Genomic DNA, 16345 nt, shown 5'->3' on the forward strand with positions numbered 1-16345 from the left:
CCTGGCCCGACAGCCGTGCCTCGTGGACGGTCCCCGGCGCGGCTCTGTGCCCGGCTGGGTGCAGGTTTCACCTACGCTCTTTGGGGCCGGGAGTCTGATTCTGGGCCTGGGGAATGAGGCCCAGTAAGTGGCCAGAGTATCAGTTTCGTGTCTTCACAAAATTATTTTTCAATTACACAAGTAAGGTATAAGTATTTCTTTTTATGGAATAAGCATCGCAGTGAGGTTAAGCCCTCTGACCACGGCCTCAGTCGCAGTAGGTCCCTTACTGTCGAGTCGTGTGTGTCATTCCAGACCTTTCTGGGGTTTACATGCACACGTGGGCACCAGGGACCGTGAAAGCGCATATGATTACTCTTCCCAGATCAGGGCTGAACCAGACAGGCTGGCTGCTTGGAGCAGCTGAGAGCCAAGCGCCGGGCAGGTGGACAGAGCCACTTGTCATCCAGTTCCTCCGTTTGTTGAGCGAATTTGGTTGATTCCTGAGCGGAAGCTGACTTTCCTGGCGGGCATGTCTGGTGGCCCTTGGGCCCCCCTGCAGACAAAGGGGAGGGGGCAGGTTGGAGACTCTGCAGACGCTTTGCTGAGCCTCAGAGGTGGCGTTTCCAGGGCGCGTGAGCAACAGTGAACGTCCCGGCGAGGGGCCCCGTGTGTGCAGACCACAGAGGGGGCGAGCGTGCGGGGAGAAGGGCGGCCGCCGAGGGTGAAGGCTTGTTCACTTTGTCCTCGTTCTTTGTTCTAAAACAAACATCACGTTTTGCTTCACTGGGGTCCAGCACAGGCGTGGAGAAAATCGCACAGCCGGTGAGCACACAGTTTGGTGAGCCATCTCGGGATAAAGGGGTGCGTTAACCCGCCAGATGGAGGGCTTGCAGCCCCTCGGCTCCCCCGCCCCGCCCAGTCCTCATGCCTCGATCTGCACTGCGTTTGTGTTTGCGGAACATGAGGATCTGCGTGCCCAGGACTGGAATTAGTGAAGGGTTGTAAGGGGCTGAGTGACACGTCCTCCCTGGCTGCTGGGGTCTGAGATGACCCAGGGGTGCTGCTCAAGGCTGCAGGGGAGAGCTGGGGGCTGTAGGCGTGATTGAGAGACCCCCACCAAGTGCAAGAGCCAGTGCAGGGGGCCCATGCAGCAGGGTCAGCGTGGAGCCTTGGGCGGGGGACCTGTGGGACGTCCAGGGCTGTCCGCGGCCAGGGGCAGGCATGAGCTGGGTTGTGGAGCCAGCCGCCGTCAGGGTGCTCTGGGAGTGGGTGACCAAAATCCCGACCCATTCAGCGTCTCCCTGAAGAGGTCTGCAGGTCAGGCAGCTCCAGCCCTGTTCATCCCTTGGACTCAGTGTCCCCGGGGCCCTGGCCTTCTGTTCTCCTGGTGCCGTGCACCTTTGCTGGCTTTGTCCCTGAGTAGCCCCTCGTGGTTGGCAGACCTCATGTGTCTAAAGCCCCTTCCCAACCCTCGTCGGCCGTGCCTGTGGCCCAGCCCAGGTGACCCCTTGCAGGAGGACAGGACCACTGCCCGCAGACCCACCTCCTGCTGCCCCTGTGTGGGGTGCGGAGGGGCCTGGGCCTTGGAAGGGAGAGGACTTGGAGAGAAGGGAGAACCGAAGCAGGAGGGGGAGTCAGGGTTAGAGGGCAGGGGTTCACGACCTTGCTGTACTGCTGGCAGAAGCAGATCTGAGTGGACGGGGTGAGTCCAGGGAAGAGTGGGCGGGAGCGTGTGCCGGGGCCTCAGGTTCCTCGCAGGCAGCCTGACCTCCCCCAGCCTGGCTCCGTGTGTCCTGGAACAGGGACTTTCTCAGCCGCGGACACGGGATCTTGGCAACGGCTGGCCCTCGGTTTTCCTTTGAAAGCGTAACAGTCGTGGGTGAGTCAGTCCCACAGATTCAAGGTTACTGTGAGCACTGAGATGTCTGTGCCCACGTTGAAGAAGCAGAGATGGTTATTAGACCTTTGCAGCCTTCCTGTCTGGAGCAAGAAAATAAGTCCCTTACATTTTTTGTTTTTGTTGTCTTTGTTGCTGTGTGCGGGCTTTCTCTAGTTGCAGCGCGCAGGGGCTACTCTAAGTTGCGGTGTGTAGGCTTCTCATTGCGGTGGCTTCTCTTGTTGCGGAGCATGGGCTCTGGGCGTGCAGGCTCAGCAGTTGTGGCTCATGGGCTTAGTCGCTCCGCAGCATGTGGAATCTTCCCAGACCAGGGCTCGAACCCATGTCCCCTGCATTAGCAGGCGGATTCTTAACCACTGCGCCACCAGGGATGCCTCCAGTCCCTTACGTTTGAAAAATGTAAAAGGTCAGGAGGAAGATGAGGAGCCCTCAGCAGAGGCCAAGATGGGACAATCAGAGGTCAGCACAGGACAGGACAAGGCCCCGCCAGCCACTTGGGGACAGGGGTGTGCCCATCACGTAGCGGGGGAGGGGTTCCTACAGGGAGTCACCCCACACACAGCGGTCTCAGGTGCGGCAGTCAAGTTCAGTGGTGCCGCGGAAGAAGGGGGCTGAGAGAAGGGAGTTTACTTGGGGGCTGGGTGCTCGGTCTTGTGTGTTGGTGGGAGGAGGATGAGAGCGCCAGCCCCTGGGAGGGGGCTTCCCAGGCCAGGCGGGAGGGGCCTCTGCCGGACAGGACACAGCACCCCCGTGGCTGGTGACACGTTCTTTCCGTACTTTTTGGAGAGGAAGGCTTGTAACTCCACCAAAGCTTGGACTGGGTTCTCAACTTCCCAGCTTTGTAGAAAAGGTAAAGGAGAGGGAACCGTAACTGTGAGTCTGCGAAACTTCCCAGATCTCGGGACACGAAGGGGTCCTCAGAGCGCCTGGCCTGCCCCTTTGCTTCCAGGTCCCATAAGACGCATTGTGGGGCGGCTCTTTTGATGACCCTCAGGGCCCCTGGGGTAGGGGGACTCTTGTCTTGGGTATGGGGAACCAGGCCCCACGCCACCTGCCTCCCAGCTCACAGAGCAGCAGGCTTTCTAGGACCAGCTTCTGTGGAGGGTCACAGATAGCTCAGGCCCAGGGAGGCGAAAGCAGCTAGTCGGATCAGATGGGGGCGGGGGCGGTCTAACTGCACGTTAAACAGGTGGGACCAGGTTCCCTTCACAAAGAAACGTCTTCGTGTTCTCTTGAAGCGTGCTTGTGTTTCCCATTCCTTCTTGTTACATTTTTATTTATGTACAAGTGACGGAGACACATTCCATCAGTTTTCACAAATCCAGGGCCCCCAAGTGACCTTGGGCCCCACCCATCGGCCTCGGGGCGGGGGAGTCCCTGCCCAGCCCAGATCGTCCTGCCAGCTGGCCCGTGAGAAATCCCACAAGAAATCCCCAGCTTTGCAGTTGGGGGTTCATTCCTGTTTCTACAGACGTGCACGCAGGACCAAGCGGTTCCCCATCCACGGGCACGGGCCCAGACCCGGTCTCCCAGCGGCCAGAGAAGGAAGGGGCTCCCTGGGCCGCTGTTCACAGTTGATCATTACTCTGTTTAGTTTAAAGCCATTTAAGAAACTGGGTAGTTTTTTTCATTTTACATGGAATGAGGACTTGTCGAAGTATATCTCGAGCAGTTCCCGAGAGGCGTGGGACGTGTGCTTGGACTGACCCCCAGTTCTTTCCCCGCAGCACTGGCCCGTGTTCACGGAGGTGAAGGACCTGCTGACCTTGGTGCCGCCCCTGGTGGGCCTGAAGGGCAACCTGGAGATGACACTGGCCTCACGCCTCTCCACCGCGGTGAGTGGATGTCTGCACATCTGACCTCCAGCTCTCCCCATGGAGCTCGTGGGCGGGTGGGTTGGACTCTGAAAATCTGACATCGTTGGGAGTTGTCCTGTCGTGTGGCTCTGCGTGGCGACCAGCCTGCTCTTTGACCGGAGGCTGGGCTGCGGATGAGGCCCAGATGTCAGGGGCGCTGTGTCCTTGTGTCCCCTGTTCGTACTGGAGCCTGAGGCTGGTTCCACACGTGACCCAGAAGCAGTGGCGAATGTCCTAGAATCCTCGTCACCAGGGTGTCCTCCTCTGGGCACTTTGTCACAGTTCCCAGCTTTGCTACTCTCCTCACCGTCCCAGGGCGTGGAAATCCCTTTCCTTCTGTTACGGGGATGGTCTCCTTTCTCTGTGAAAACGTCCTGATACGCTGTGTTCTAGACACCGAGAGGTGGGCGATGCAGCTGGGGTGCTAGCGGGGGGCGGTCCCTGGAGCCCGAGGCTGGAGAGAGAGGTGAGGGGTGGCCAGCTGAACAGCAGCCCCCAAAGATGTCCACGTCCTAACCCGTGGAGACTGAACACTCCCTTCAGTGGAGGTGTTTGCACATGATTAAGTTAAGGCCCTTGCAGTAGGAGAGAATCCTGGATCGTCCAGGGAGCCCGGTGTTGTCGCAAGGGTCCCGACCAAGGGGAGGTGGGGTTGGGGGGAAATGTCAGACAGAAGAAGGAAGCAGAGTTGGGGGAGCAGATGCTCGCCACCACCTGCAAAGATGAAGGAAGGGCTGAGAGCCAGGTGTAGCTCTACCTGCTGGAAACGGAAAGAAACAGCTGCCCCCCTGCATAGACCCTCTGCAGACCCCTGGCCTCCAGAACTGAAAGAGAAGACGTTTGCATCATTTTCACCCACTGAGTTTGTGGTAATTTGTCACAGCAGAGGCCGGACCATGCAGTCTTGTGGGCCATTGAAATGTCTTAAGTGGCAGATGACATGGTGTCCATGTGTGTGCACATACACGTGTGCACACACGTAAGTGTGATTAAATGGGTCAGTGAGAGGGAAGAAATGTTGATGGTAATCCCTGCCATGGTGGCATTTCAGGTTACATTTTTTAAAATATAAATTTATTTTATTTATTTATTTATTTAGGGTGCGTTGGGTCTTCGTTGCGGTGCGCGGGCTTCTCATTGCGGTGGCTTCTCTTGTTGCGGAGCACGGGCTCTAGGCACGCGGGCTTCAGTAGTTGTGGCATACGGGCTTAGCTGCTCCGCAGCATGTGGGATCTTCCCAAAGCAGGGCTTGAACCCGTGTCCCCTGCATTGGCAGGCGGGCTTCTTAACCACTGTGCCTTGGGTTACATTTTTATTTCATGGTGCTTAACTGCATATTAAACACTTCTGTGCTGTGACTGTGTCTTACTGTTATAATTTTTTTTAATGCATAAAATGTGGAGGGGAGAAAAGAATGATTGTAACAATTCATCATCACAGCCTGTTTGAGGAGAACAGCCCCATTATCAGTGCAGAAGAACCTTAAAAATCATTCAAGGGCTTCCCTGGTGGCGCAGTGGTTAAGAGTCCGCCTGCCAACGCAGGGGACACAGGTTCGAGCCCTGGTCCAGGACGATCCCACACTCCGCGGAGCAGCTGAGCCCATGCGCCACAACTACTGAGCCTGCGCTCTAGAGCCCACAAGCCACAACTACTAAAGCCCGCGCGCCTAGAGCCCGTGCTCCACAGCAAAGAGAAGCCACTGCGATGAGAAAGCCCGCGTGCCTCAACGAAGCGTAGTCCCCGCTTGTTGCAACTGAAGAAAGCCCGCGCAGCAGTGATGACCCAGCTCAGCCAAAAATAAATAAAATAAATAAATTTATATTTAAAAAAAGAAGCTTTCAACACCTAACACTGTATTAATGTGTAAATCAGTACAACAAAAACTCACAAATTTTAAGTGTACGGGTCAGTGACTTTTGACAAATATACACACTGACATAACTACTATCCCAATTGAGATACAGAGCCTGCCACCCACAGTCCATCCCAGAAACCCCTGATCCACTTCCAATCTCTGTAGATTAGTTCTGCCTTCAAGACCCACTCATGATGTAAAAAATATTCTTAGTGCAACTTGAAATAGAAGAATATTTTATTTATATTGTTCTGGATGTTTTAGCTGGTGTAATATGCCAAGAAGAGGAAATAAGACCCTTAAATAACAAAGAGGGAGAAAAACTTATTTGTTATTGATATGCTTATCTTCTTGGAAAACTAAGCAAATCAACTAGAAAAGTTTTAAAACTAATAATCTCAGTAAAGTGATCTGGTTTCAAAATATCTAGATGAAATTTAAAATAGACATTAACATGTATAACTACATACTTCTGCACACACCAAAATTGGTCATTACAAAATACAATTGAATTGTAAAATTGAATTGAAAAAATTGGAGAGAGATATCTTTCAAACAATGAGCAAATTTTTTTTAGTTGTACATATATATACATTCTTTTTTATATGTATATTCTTTTCCATTATGGTTCATCATAGGGTATTGAATATAGTTCCCTGTGCTGTACAGTAGGACCTTGTTCTTTATCCATCCTATATATAAAAGCTTACATCCGCTAACGCCAACCTCCCACTCCATCCCTCCCCCAACCGCTTCCCACTTGGCAACCAGCAGTCTGTTCTCTGAGTCTGTTTCTATTTCATAGATTCATGTGTCATATTTTAGACTCCACATATAAGTGATATCATATGGTATTTGTCTTTCTGTTTCTGACTTAACGTCACTGGATCTCTAGTTGCATCATATTGCTGAAAATGGCATTATTTCATTCTCTGTTATGACTGAGTAATGTTCCACTATATATATGTACCACATCTTCTTTATTTATTCCTATATCAATGGATATTTAGGTTGCTTCCATGTCTTGGCTATTGTAAATAGTGCAGCAATGAACATTGGGGTGCATGTATCTTTTTGAATTATAGTTTTGTCCAATATATGCCCAGGAGTGGGATTGCTGGATCATATGGTGGCTCTATTTTTAGTTTTCTGAGGAACCTCCATACTGTTCTCCACAGTGGCTACACTGTGTAAATGATTTACATTCCCACCAACAGTGCAAGAGGGTTCCCTTTTCTCCACACCCTTTCCAGCATTTACTGTTTGCTGATTTTTTGATGATGGCCTTTCTGACTGGTGTGAGTTGGTACCTCACTGTAGTTTTGATTTGCATTTCTCTAATGATTAGCCATGTTGAGCATCTTTTCATGTGCCTCTTGGCCATATGTATGTCTTCTTTGGAGAAATGTGTATTTAGGTCTTCTGCCCATTTTTTGATTGGGTTGTTTGTTTTTTGTTGTTGTTGAGTTGTATGAGCTGTTTGTATATTTTGGAAATTAAGCCCTTGTTGGTTGCATCATTTGCAAATATTTTCTCCCATTCTGTAGGTTGTCTTTTCGTTTTGTTTATGGTTTCCTTTGCTGTGCAAAAGCTTGTAAGTTTGATTAGGTCCCATTTCAAACTATGAACAAATTTTAACACTTTTCCATACTGAAGCCTCAAAAAGAAATGTGTGGAACCCATACAAATAAAATGACAAAACTCCATAAAGGGAAATAAAAATTTGGAGGGAGAGATGGAGTTTCTGATGGGAAAAATCAATGTTGTAAAGTTACCAGTTCTCCCTGTTTTTGTTTATAAAATTAATGCAGTTAATGCCAGAGAGATTGGGGGGAATTTGACAGTATTATTTTAAAGTTTATCTTGAGGAATGAGTCAGAATAACCATGACATATTAGTAGGAAAAAGAGAAAGAAGACTAATGGTGAAATTTGATTTCCAGATTTTACAACATAACATAAAGTTATAGTAAGAAAAATATTTTGCAGCCAGTCTCAATTACTATATCAGAGAACAAAACAGAACATCCAGAAATAAACTCAGACTTATACAAATACAATCTACTGTATGATAATATGACATTTTAAATCAATGAAAAGAGGGTAGATTATTAATAAATGGTTCTGAGATAATTGGCTAATTCTTTGGAAGTAATTTTTATTTTATGTCATACGTAAATATATATTTTGAATACATGGAGTAATTTAAAGTAAAGCATGATACCAGAAAAACACATCAGTATTTTTAGAATTGGTGACAAGAAATGCTTTTTAAGTGGCAGAACCAATGCAGAACTCATAAAGGAAGGACGATGCCTTGTCTCAGTTAAACTGGGAGCTACGTAATAATTTCAGTTCCCTGGGACTGTCGTAACAAAGCACCACAGACCGAGTGGCTTAAACAACAGCAATGTATGGTCTCCAAGCTCTGGTTATAAGTCAGAGATGGAGGCTGGGCTGGGCTGGGCTGGCTCCCCCTGAGGCTATGGGAGCCTCTGCTCCAGGCCTTTCCCCAGCTCTGGGTCTGCTGTGATCTCCACTGTTCCCTGGCCTGTAGATGCACTGCCCCAACCTCTGTCTTTGTCTCCACGTGGCTCTGCCTGTGTGCACATATCTCCAAATGTCCCCTTTCTATAAGGACAGCAGCCACATTGGATTGGGTGCCCACCCTACCCCAGTGTGACCTCGTATAAACTAAGTACATCTCCAACCACCCTATTTCCAAATGAAGTCAGTTACGAGGTTCTGGGGGTTCGGACTTCAAGTTCTGTTGGGGGGACACAATTCTACCCATACAGTTTCCTTGCAAAAATTAAAAGGGGAATAACCCATAAGGGGAAGAGTTATACAAAATTAACAGAGCATCTGTATCCTCAAGTATCTAAGCAGCTCTTTTACATCAGCATGAAGAGAGACCCTTCAATAGCAACGTGAACAAAGGGTACGAATCAAAATTTCATGTTCAGGGTAAGTCTCCGCGTTCCCATTGCATGGGGCCTGGGTTTGATCCCTGGTCGGGGAACTCGATCCCATGTGCATGCCACAACTAATAAGTCTGCAGTGCCGCAACTAAGAGTCTGCATGCTGCAACTAAAAAAAAAAAAAAAAAAAGAATTCCTGCATGCCACAACTAAGACCTGGCACAGCCCAAATAAGTAATAAAAGAAATAAAATTTAAAAAAATATATTAAAAAAAGAAACTGCCAGAAAATTTTATGAAATCTCACCAGCAGTTTTTGAGGTATTCAGTTTTTCTGCATCCTCACCAGTATTTGGTATCATCTAGTTTTTATTTTGGCTGTTTTAATAAATATGTATGTTTATTATTTATTTATATGATATCTCATCTTGGTCTTAATTTGCATTTCCCTAATGACTAATAACGGTCATCTTTTCTCATGTGCTTCTTTGCCGTCACATACCCCTTTGAGTGAAGCATCCATTCATATCTAATTACATTACTATTTTTACTCTTGAGTTTTGAGAGCTCTTTATAAATTCTATATATGAGTCTTTTGTCATATATGTGGTTTGCAAAAATTTTCTCCCATTCTCTGGCTTGACTTTTCACCTCCCTGAAAGGGTCTTTTTTTTTTTTTTTCTTTTTTTTTGTGGTACGCAGGCCTCTCACTGTCGTGGCCTCTCCCGTTGCGGAGCACAGGCTCCGGACGCGCAGGCTCAGCGGCCACGGTTCACGGGCCCAACCGCTCCGCAGCATGAGGGATCTTCCCGGACCGGGGCACGAATCCGTGTACCCTGCATCAGCCGGCGGACTCTCAACCACTGTGCCACCAGGGAAGCCCTGAAAGGGTCTTTTAAAATATTTTAATTTTAGTAAAATACACATAAATTTTACCATCTTAACTGTTGTTAAGTGTGCATTTCTCCACGTCCTCCTCAGCACTTGTTATTTCCTGGGTTTTTGTTTTGTTTTTTTTTTGGGGGGGGTGTTTGTTTATTAACTAGTAGCCATCCTAATGGCTGTGATATTGATTTGTATTTCCCTAATAATTAGTAATGTTGAACATCTTTTCATGTGCTTTTTGCCATTTTTAATTTTCTTGGAGAAATGTCTATTCAAGTCCTTTATACATTTTTTAATGGTTTTTATTTATGGGTTGTTGAGCTGTAGGAGTTCTTTATGTATTCTGGAACTTAACCCTTATCAGACATATGATTTGCCAATAGTTTCTCCCTTTCTGTTGGTTTTCTTTTCACTCTGTTGATTGTGTCCTTTGATGCACAAAAGTTTTAAATTTTGATGTAGTCCAGTTATCTATTTTTATTTTCTTACCTGTGCCTTTTGAGTCATATCCAAGAAATCATAACCAAATACAATGTCATAAGATTTTCCCCTCTGTTTTCTTCTGAGAAGTTTATAGATTTAGCTCTAATGTTTAGATCTTTGATCCATTTTGAGTTAATTTTTGTATATGGTATTAGGTAAAGGTTCAACTTCATCCTTTTGTACGTGGCTGTCCAGATTTCCCAGCACCATTTGTTGAAAAGACTGTCCTCTCCCCATTGAACTGTCTTGGCATGCTTGTCAAAAATTATTTGACCATATATGCCAGGGTTTATTTCTGGGGTCTCTGTTCTAGTCCGTTGGTCTATGTGTCTTTATGGCAGTACCGCAGTGTTTCAAAGCCTGTAGCTTTGAAATAGGTTTTAAGATCAGGAAGTATGAGGCCTCCAACTTTGTTCTTTCTTAAAAATTTTTATTGAAATATAGTTGATTTACAATATTGTGTTCGTTTGAGGTGTACAGTAAAGTGATTCAGATATATATATATTTATTTATTTATTTTTACACTCTCTACCATTATAGGTTATTACAAGATATTGAGTAATATCTGTGCTATGCAGTAGGTCCTTGTTGGTTATCTATATAATAGTATGTATATTTTAAGCACAAACTCCTAATTTATCCCTCTCTCCCCCTCCCCTTTGGTAGCTATAAATTTGTTTTCTATGTTTGTGAGTCAGTTTCTGTTTTGTAAATAAGTTCATGTATCATTTTTTTAGTTAGATTCCACATATGAGTGATACCATGTGACATTTGTCTGTTTGTCTTACTTAGTATGATCATCTCTGGCTCCATCCATGTTGCTGCAAATGGCTTATTTCATTCTTTTTTATGGCTGAGTACTATTTCATTGTATATATATACTACATTTTCTTTATCCATTCCTCTGTCGATGGACATTTAGGTTGCTTCCGTGTCTTGGCTGTTGTAAATAGTGCTGCCGTGAACATTGGGGTCCATGTATCTTTTCTAATTATGGTTTTCTCCAGATATATGCCGAGGAGTGGGATTACTGGATCATATGGTAGCTCTATTTTTGGTTTTTTAAGGAACCTCCATACTGTTCTTCATAATGGTTGTACCAATTTACATTCTCACCAACAGTGTAGAAGCATTCCCTTTTCTCCACACCCTCTCCAGCATTTATTATTTGTAGACTTTTTAATGGTGGCCATTCTGACTGGTGTGAGGTGATACCTCATTGTAGTTTTGATTTGCATTTCTCTAATAATTAGCGATGTTGAGCATCTTTTCATGTGTTTGTTGGCCATCTGCATGTCTTCTTTTGAAAAAATGTCTCTTTAGATCTTCTGCCCATTTTTTGATTGGGTTGTTTGTTTTTTTGATATTGAGCTGTATAAGCTGTTTGTATATTTTAGAGATTAATCCCTTGTCAGTTACATCATTTGCAAATATTTTCTCCCAGTCTGTAGATGGGCTTTTTGTGTTGTTTATGATTTCCTTTGCTGTGCAAAAGCTTTTAAGTTTAATTAGGTCCCATTTGTTTATTTTTGTTTTTACTTCCATTACTCTAGGAGACGGATCCAAAAAGATGGTGCTGTGATTTATGTCAAAAATGTTCTGCCTGTACCTTCCTCTAGGAGTTTTTTAGTATCCGGTCTTACATTTAATCCATTTTGAGTTTATTTTTGTGTTTGGTGTTAGAGAATGTTCTGATTTCATTCTGTAGCTGTCCAGTTTCCCAGCACAACATATTGAAGAGACTGTCTTTTCTCCACTGTATAGTCTTGCCTCCTTTGTCTTAGATTAATTGACCGTAGGTGCGTGGGTTTATTTCTGGGCTTTTTATCCTGTTCCATTGATCTATATTTCTGTTTTTGTGCCAGAATCACACTGTTTTGATTACTGTAGCTTTGTGGTATAGACTCAAGTCAGGGAGCCTGATTCCTCCAGCTCCATTTTTCTTTCTCAAGATTGCTTTGGCTCTTCGGGGTCTTTCATGTTTCCATAGAAATTAAAAAAAATTTTTGTTCTAGTTCTGTGAAAAATGCAATTGGTAATTTGATAGGAATTGCATTGCATCTGTACATTGCCTAGGATACTATAGTCATTTTGACAATATTGGTTCTTCCAATCTAAGAACATGGTGTATCATTCCGTTTGTGTCATTTTCGATTTCTTACATCAGTGTCTTACACCTTTTGGAGTACAAGTCTTTTGCCTCCTTAGGTAGCTTTATTCCTAGGTATTTTATTGTTTTTGATGCAATGGTAAATGGGATAGTTTCCTTAATTTCTCTTTCTGACCTTTCATTGTTAGTGTATAGAAATGCAACAGATTTTTGTGTATCAATTTCATTTACTGCAACTTTACCAAATTCATTGATGAGCTGTAATAGTTTTCTTGTAGCACCTTTAGGATTATCTGTGTATAGTATCATGTCATCTGTAAACAGCAACAGTTTTACTTTTTCTTTTCCAATTTGGATCCCTTTTATTTCTTCTTCTTCTCTGATTGCCATGGCTAGGACTTCCAAAACTATGTTGAATAAAAGTGGTGAGAGTGGACATCCTTGTCTTGTTCCTGATCTTAGAGGAAATGCTTTCTGCTTTTCACTGTTGAGTATGCTGTTAGCTGTGGGCTTGTCATATGTGGACTTTATTACGTTGAGGTAGGTTCCCTATATACCCACTTTCTGGAGAGTTTTTATCATAATTGGGTGTTGAATTTTGTCAAAAGCTTTCCTGCATCTATTGAGATGATGATCATATGGTTTTTTATTCTTCAGTTTGTTGACGTGGTGTATCACATGATTGATTTGCAGAATTGAAAAATCCTTGCATCCCTGGGATATATCCCACTTGATCATGGTGTATGATCCTTTTAATGTATTGTTGAATTCAGATTGCTAGTATTTGAGGATTTTTGCGTCTATGTTCAATGATATTGGCTGGTAATTTTCTTTTTTTGTGGTATCTTTGTCTGGTTTTGGTATCAGGGTAATAGTGGCCTCATAGCACCTGGGGTCTTCGTTGCGGTGCACAGGCTTCTCTCTAGTTGTGGCACGCAAGCTCCGAAGTGCACAAGCTCAGTAGTTGTGGTGCACAGGTTTAGTTGCCCTGCGGCATGTGGGATCTTAGTTCCCTGACCAGAGATCGAACTGGCGTTCCCTGCATTGCAGGACCAATTCTTAACCACTGGACCACCAGGGAAGTCCCTTTGCTGGGAGTTTTTAAACAGATTCAATTTCAGTACATGTGATTGGTCTGTTCATATTTTCTATTTCTTCCTGGTTCAGCCTTGGGAGATTATACCTTTCTAAGAATTTGTCCATTTTTTCCAGGTTGTTCATTTTATTGGCATATGGTTGTTTGTAGTAGTCTCTTAGGATGCTTTGGATTTCTGTAGTGTCTGTTGTAACTTCTCCTTTTTCATTTGTAATTTTATTGATTTGGGCCCTCTCCCTTTTTTTCTTGATGAGGCTGGCTAATGGTTTATCAATTTTGTTTATCTTATCAAAGAACCAGCTTTTAGTTTCTTTCATCTTTGGTATTGTTTTATTCGTTTCTAGTTCATTTATTTCTGCTCTGATCTTTATGATTTCTTTCCTTCTACTAACTTTGGATTTTTGTTTGTTCTTCTTTCTCCAGTTGCTTTAGGTGTAAAGTTAGGTGGTTTGTTTGTTATTTTTCTTGTTTCCTGAGGTAAACTTGTATTGCTATTAACTTCCCTTTAGAACTGCTTTTGCTGCATCCCATAGGTTTTGGATCATCGTTTTTTTCGTTTTCATTTGTCTCTAGGTATTTTTTTGTTTCCTCTTTGATTTCTTCAGTGATCCATTGGTTGTTTAGTAGCATATCATTTAGCATCCACTTGTTTGTTTTTTACAGTTTTTTCCTTGTTGTTTATTTCTAATCTCAGAGCATTGTGGTCAGAAAAGATGCTTGATGTGATTTCAGTTTTCTTAAATTTACCAAGGCTTGCTTTGTGGCCCAGCATGTGGTAGATCCTGGAGACTCTTTTGCATGCACATGAGAAGAATGTGTATTCTGCTGCTTTGGGATGGAATGCTCTATAAATATCAATTAAGTCCATATGGTCTAATGGGTGATTTAAGGCCTGTGTTTCCTTATTGATTTTCTTTCTGAATGATCTATCCATTGATGAAAGTGGGGTGCTGGGACTTCCCTGGTTGCCCAGTGGTTAAGACTCCATGCTCCCAATACAGGGGGCCCAGATTCGATCCCTGGTCAGGGAACCAGATCCCTCATGCGTGCTGCAACTAAGGAGCCTGTGAGCCACAACTAAGGAGCCCACATGCCACAACTTATGAGCCAGCCAGCTGCAACTAAGGAGCCCGCTAGCTGCAACTAAGACCTGGCACAACTTAATTAATTAATTAATTTTAAAAAAGCAATTCATAGGTATTAAAAAAAAAGGAAGCATGCTATTAAAAAAAAAAGAAAGTGGGGTGTTAAAGCCCCCACTATTATTATGTAACTGTCGATTTCTCCCTTTATGGCTCTTAGTGTCTGCCTTACATATTGAGGTGCTCCTCTGTTGGGTGCATATCTATTTACAGTTGTTACGTCTTCTCCTTGGATTGATCCCTTGATCATTATGTAGCGTCCTTCTTTGTCTCTTATAATAGTCTTTATTTTAAAGTGTATTTTGTCTGATATGAGTATTGCTATTCCAGCTTTCTTTTGATTTTCATTTGCATGGAATATGTTATTCCATCACCTCACTTTCAGTCTGTATGTATCCCTAGGTCTGAAGTGGGTCTCTTGTAAACAGCATATATACGGTTGTTGTTTTTCTATCTATTGAGCCATTCTGTGGCTTTTGGTTGGAGCATTTAATCCATTTACATTTAAGGTAATTATCGATATGTATGTTCCTATTGACATTTTCTTAATTTTTTTGGTTTGTTCTGTAGGTCTTTTTTCTTCCTTTCCTGTCTTTTTCTCTTCTCTTGTGGTTTGATGACCATCTTTAGTGTTCTGTTTGGGTTGTGTTTCCTTTTTTGTGTTTGTATCTATTATAGTTTTTGGGTTTGCTGTTCCCATGAGGTTTTGTTATAGCAGTCTATATATGTACGTGGTTATTTTAAGCTGCTGGTTGCTTTCCTGCCTAGAGAAGTTATTTTAGCATTTGTTGGAAAGCTGGCCTGGGGGTGCTGAATTCTCTTAGCTTTTGCTTGTCCATAAAGCTTTTGATTTCTCTGTCAAATCTAAATGAGAGCCTTGCTGGATAGAGTATTCTTGGTTGTAGGTTCTTCCCTTTGATCACTTTATATATATATCATGTCACTCCCTTCTGGCCTGCAGTGTTTCTTCTGAGAAATCAGCTGATAACCTTATGGGACTTCCCTTGTACGTTATTTGTTGTTTTTCCCTTGTTGCTTTTAAAGTTTTTTGTCTTTAGTTTTTGTCAGTTTGATTACTGTGTGTCTTGGCGGTGTGTTCCTCCTTGAGTTTATCCTTCTTGGGACTCTCTGTGCTTCCTGGACTTGGGTGACTGTTTCCTTTCCCATGTTAGGGGAGTTTTCAGTTATTATCTCTTCAAATCTTTTCTCAGGTCCTTTCTCTCTTCTGCTTCTGGGGCCTCTGTAATGCAAATGATGGTGCATTTAACGTTGTCCCAGAGGTCTCTTAGAGTCTCTTCGTTTCTTTTCATTCTTTATTCTGCTCCTCGGCAGTTATTTCCACCATTCTGTCTTCCAGTTCACTTATCCGTTCTTCTGCCTCAGTTATTCTGCTATCAATTCCTTCTAGTGTATTTTTCATTTCAATTGTTGTATTGTTCATCTGTTTGTTTGTTCTTTAGTTCTTCTGGGTTTTTGTTAAACATTTCTTGCATCTTCTTGATCCTTGCCTCCATTCTTTTTCTCAGGTCCTGGATCATCTTCACTATCATTATTCTGAATTCTTTTTCCAGAAGGTTGCCTATCTCCACTTCACTTAGTTGATTTTCTGGGGTTTTATCTTGTTCCTTCATCTGGTACATATTCCTCTGCCGTTTCATTTTGTCTAACTTTCTGTGATTGTGGTTTCTGTTCTGCAGGCTGCAGGATTATAGTTCGTTCTGCTTCTGCTGTCTGCCCTCTGGTAGATGAGGCTATCAAAGAGGCTTTTGCAAGCTTCCTGATGGGAAGGACTGGTGGTGGGTGGAGCTGGGTCTTGTCCCTCTGGTAGGCAGGGCCATGCTCAGTAAAACTTTAATCTGCTGATGGGTGGGGCTGTTTTCTCTCCCTGTTAGTTGTTTGGCCTGAGATGACCCAGCACTGGAGCCTACAGGGTATATGGTGGGGCCAGTGGTGGCCTCCAGGAGGGCTCACATCAGTGAGTACTTCCCAGAACTGCTGTTGCCAGTGTCTTTGTCCCTGCAGTGAGCTTCAGCTACCTTCCCCATCACCTCTGCAGGAGACCCTCCAATACTAGAAGGTAGGCCTGGCCCAGTCTCTTATGGGCTTTTTACCCCTGG

General features: G+C 44.3%; 1 protein-coding gene across 8 annotated transcripts in view; it reads left to right on the forward strand.

Moving 5' to 3' along the window:
* SLC41A3 (solute carrier family 41 member 3) overlaps positions 1-16345 on the forward strand; it is a 70478-nt gene that overhangs the window by 23841 nt on the left and 30292 nt on the right. For 7 of the 8 annotated variants that reach the window (XM_067043251.1, XM_067043256.1, XM_067043257.1 and 4 more), the window contains exon 3: positions 3607-3714. In XM_067043251.1, the coding sequence (XP_066899352.1) occupies positions 3607-3714 (108 nt within the window). Of the gene's footprint in view, positions 1-3606; positions 3715-8495; positions 8560-16345 lie in introns of those variants that run through there. The other variant, XM_067043258.1, reaches the window with a different exon arrangement.

The sequence above is a fragment of the Kogia breviceps genome, chromosome 10 (genome assembly GCF_026419965.1).
Source record: "Kogia breviceps isolate mKogBre1 chromosome 10, mKogBre1 haplotype 1, whole genome shotgun sequence".
Lineage (NCBI taxonomy): Eukaryota > Metazoa > Chordata > Mammalia > Artiodactyla > Physeteridae > Kogia > Kogia breviceps.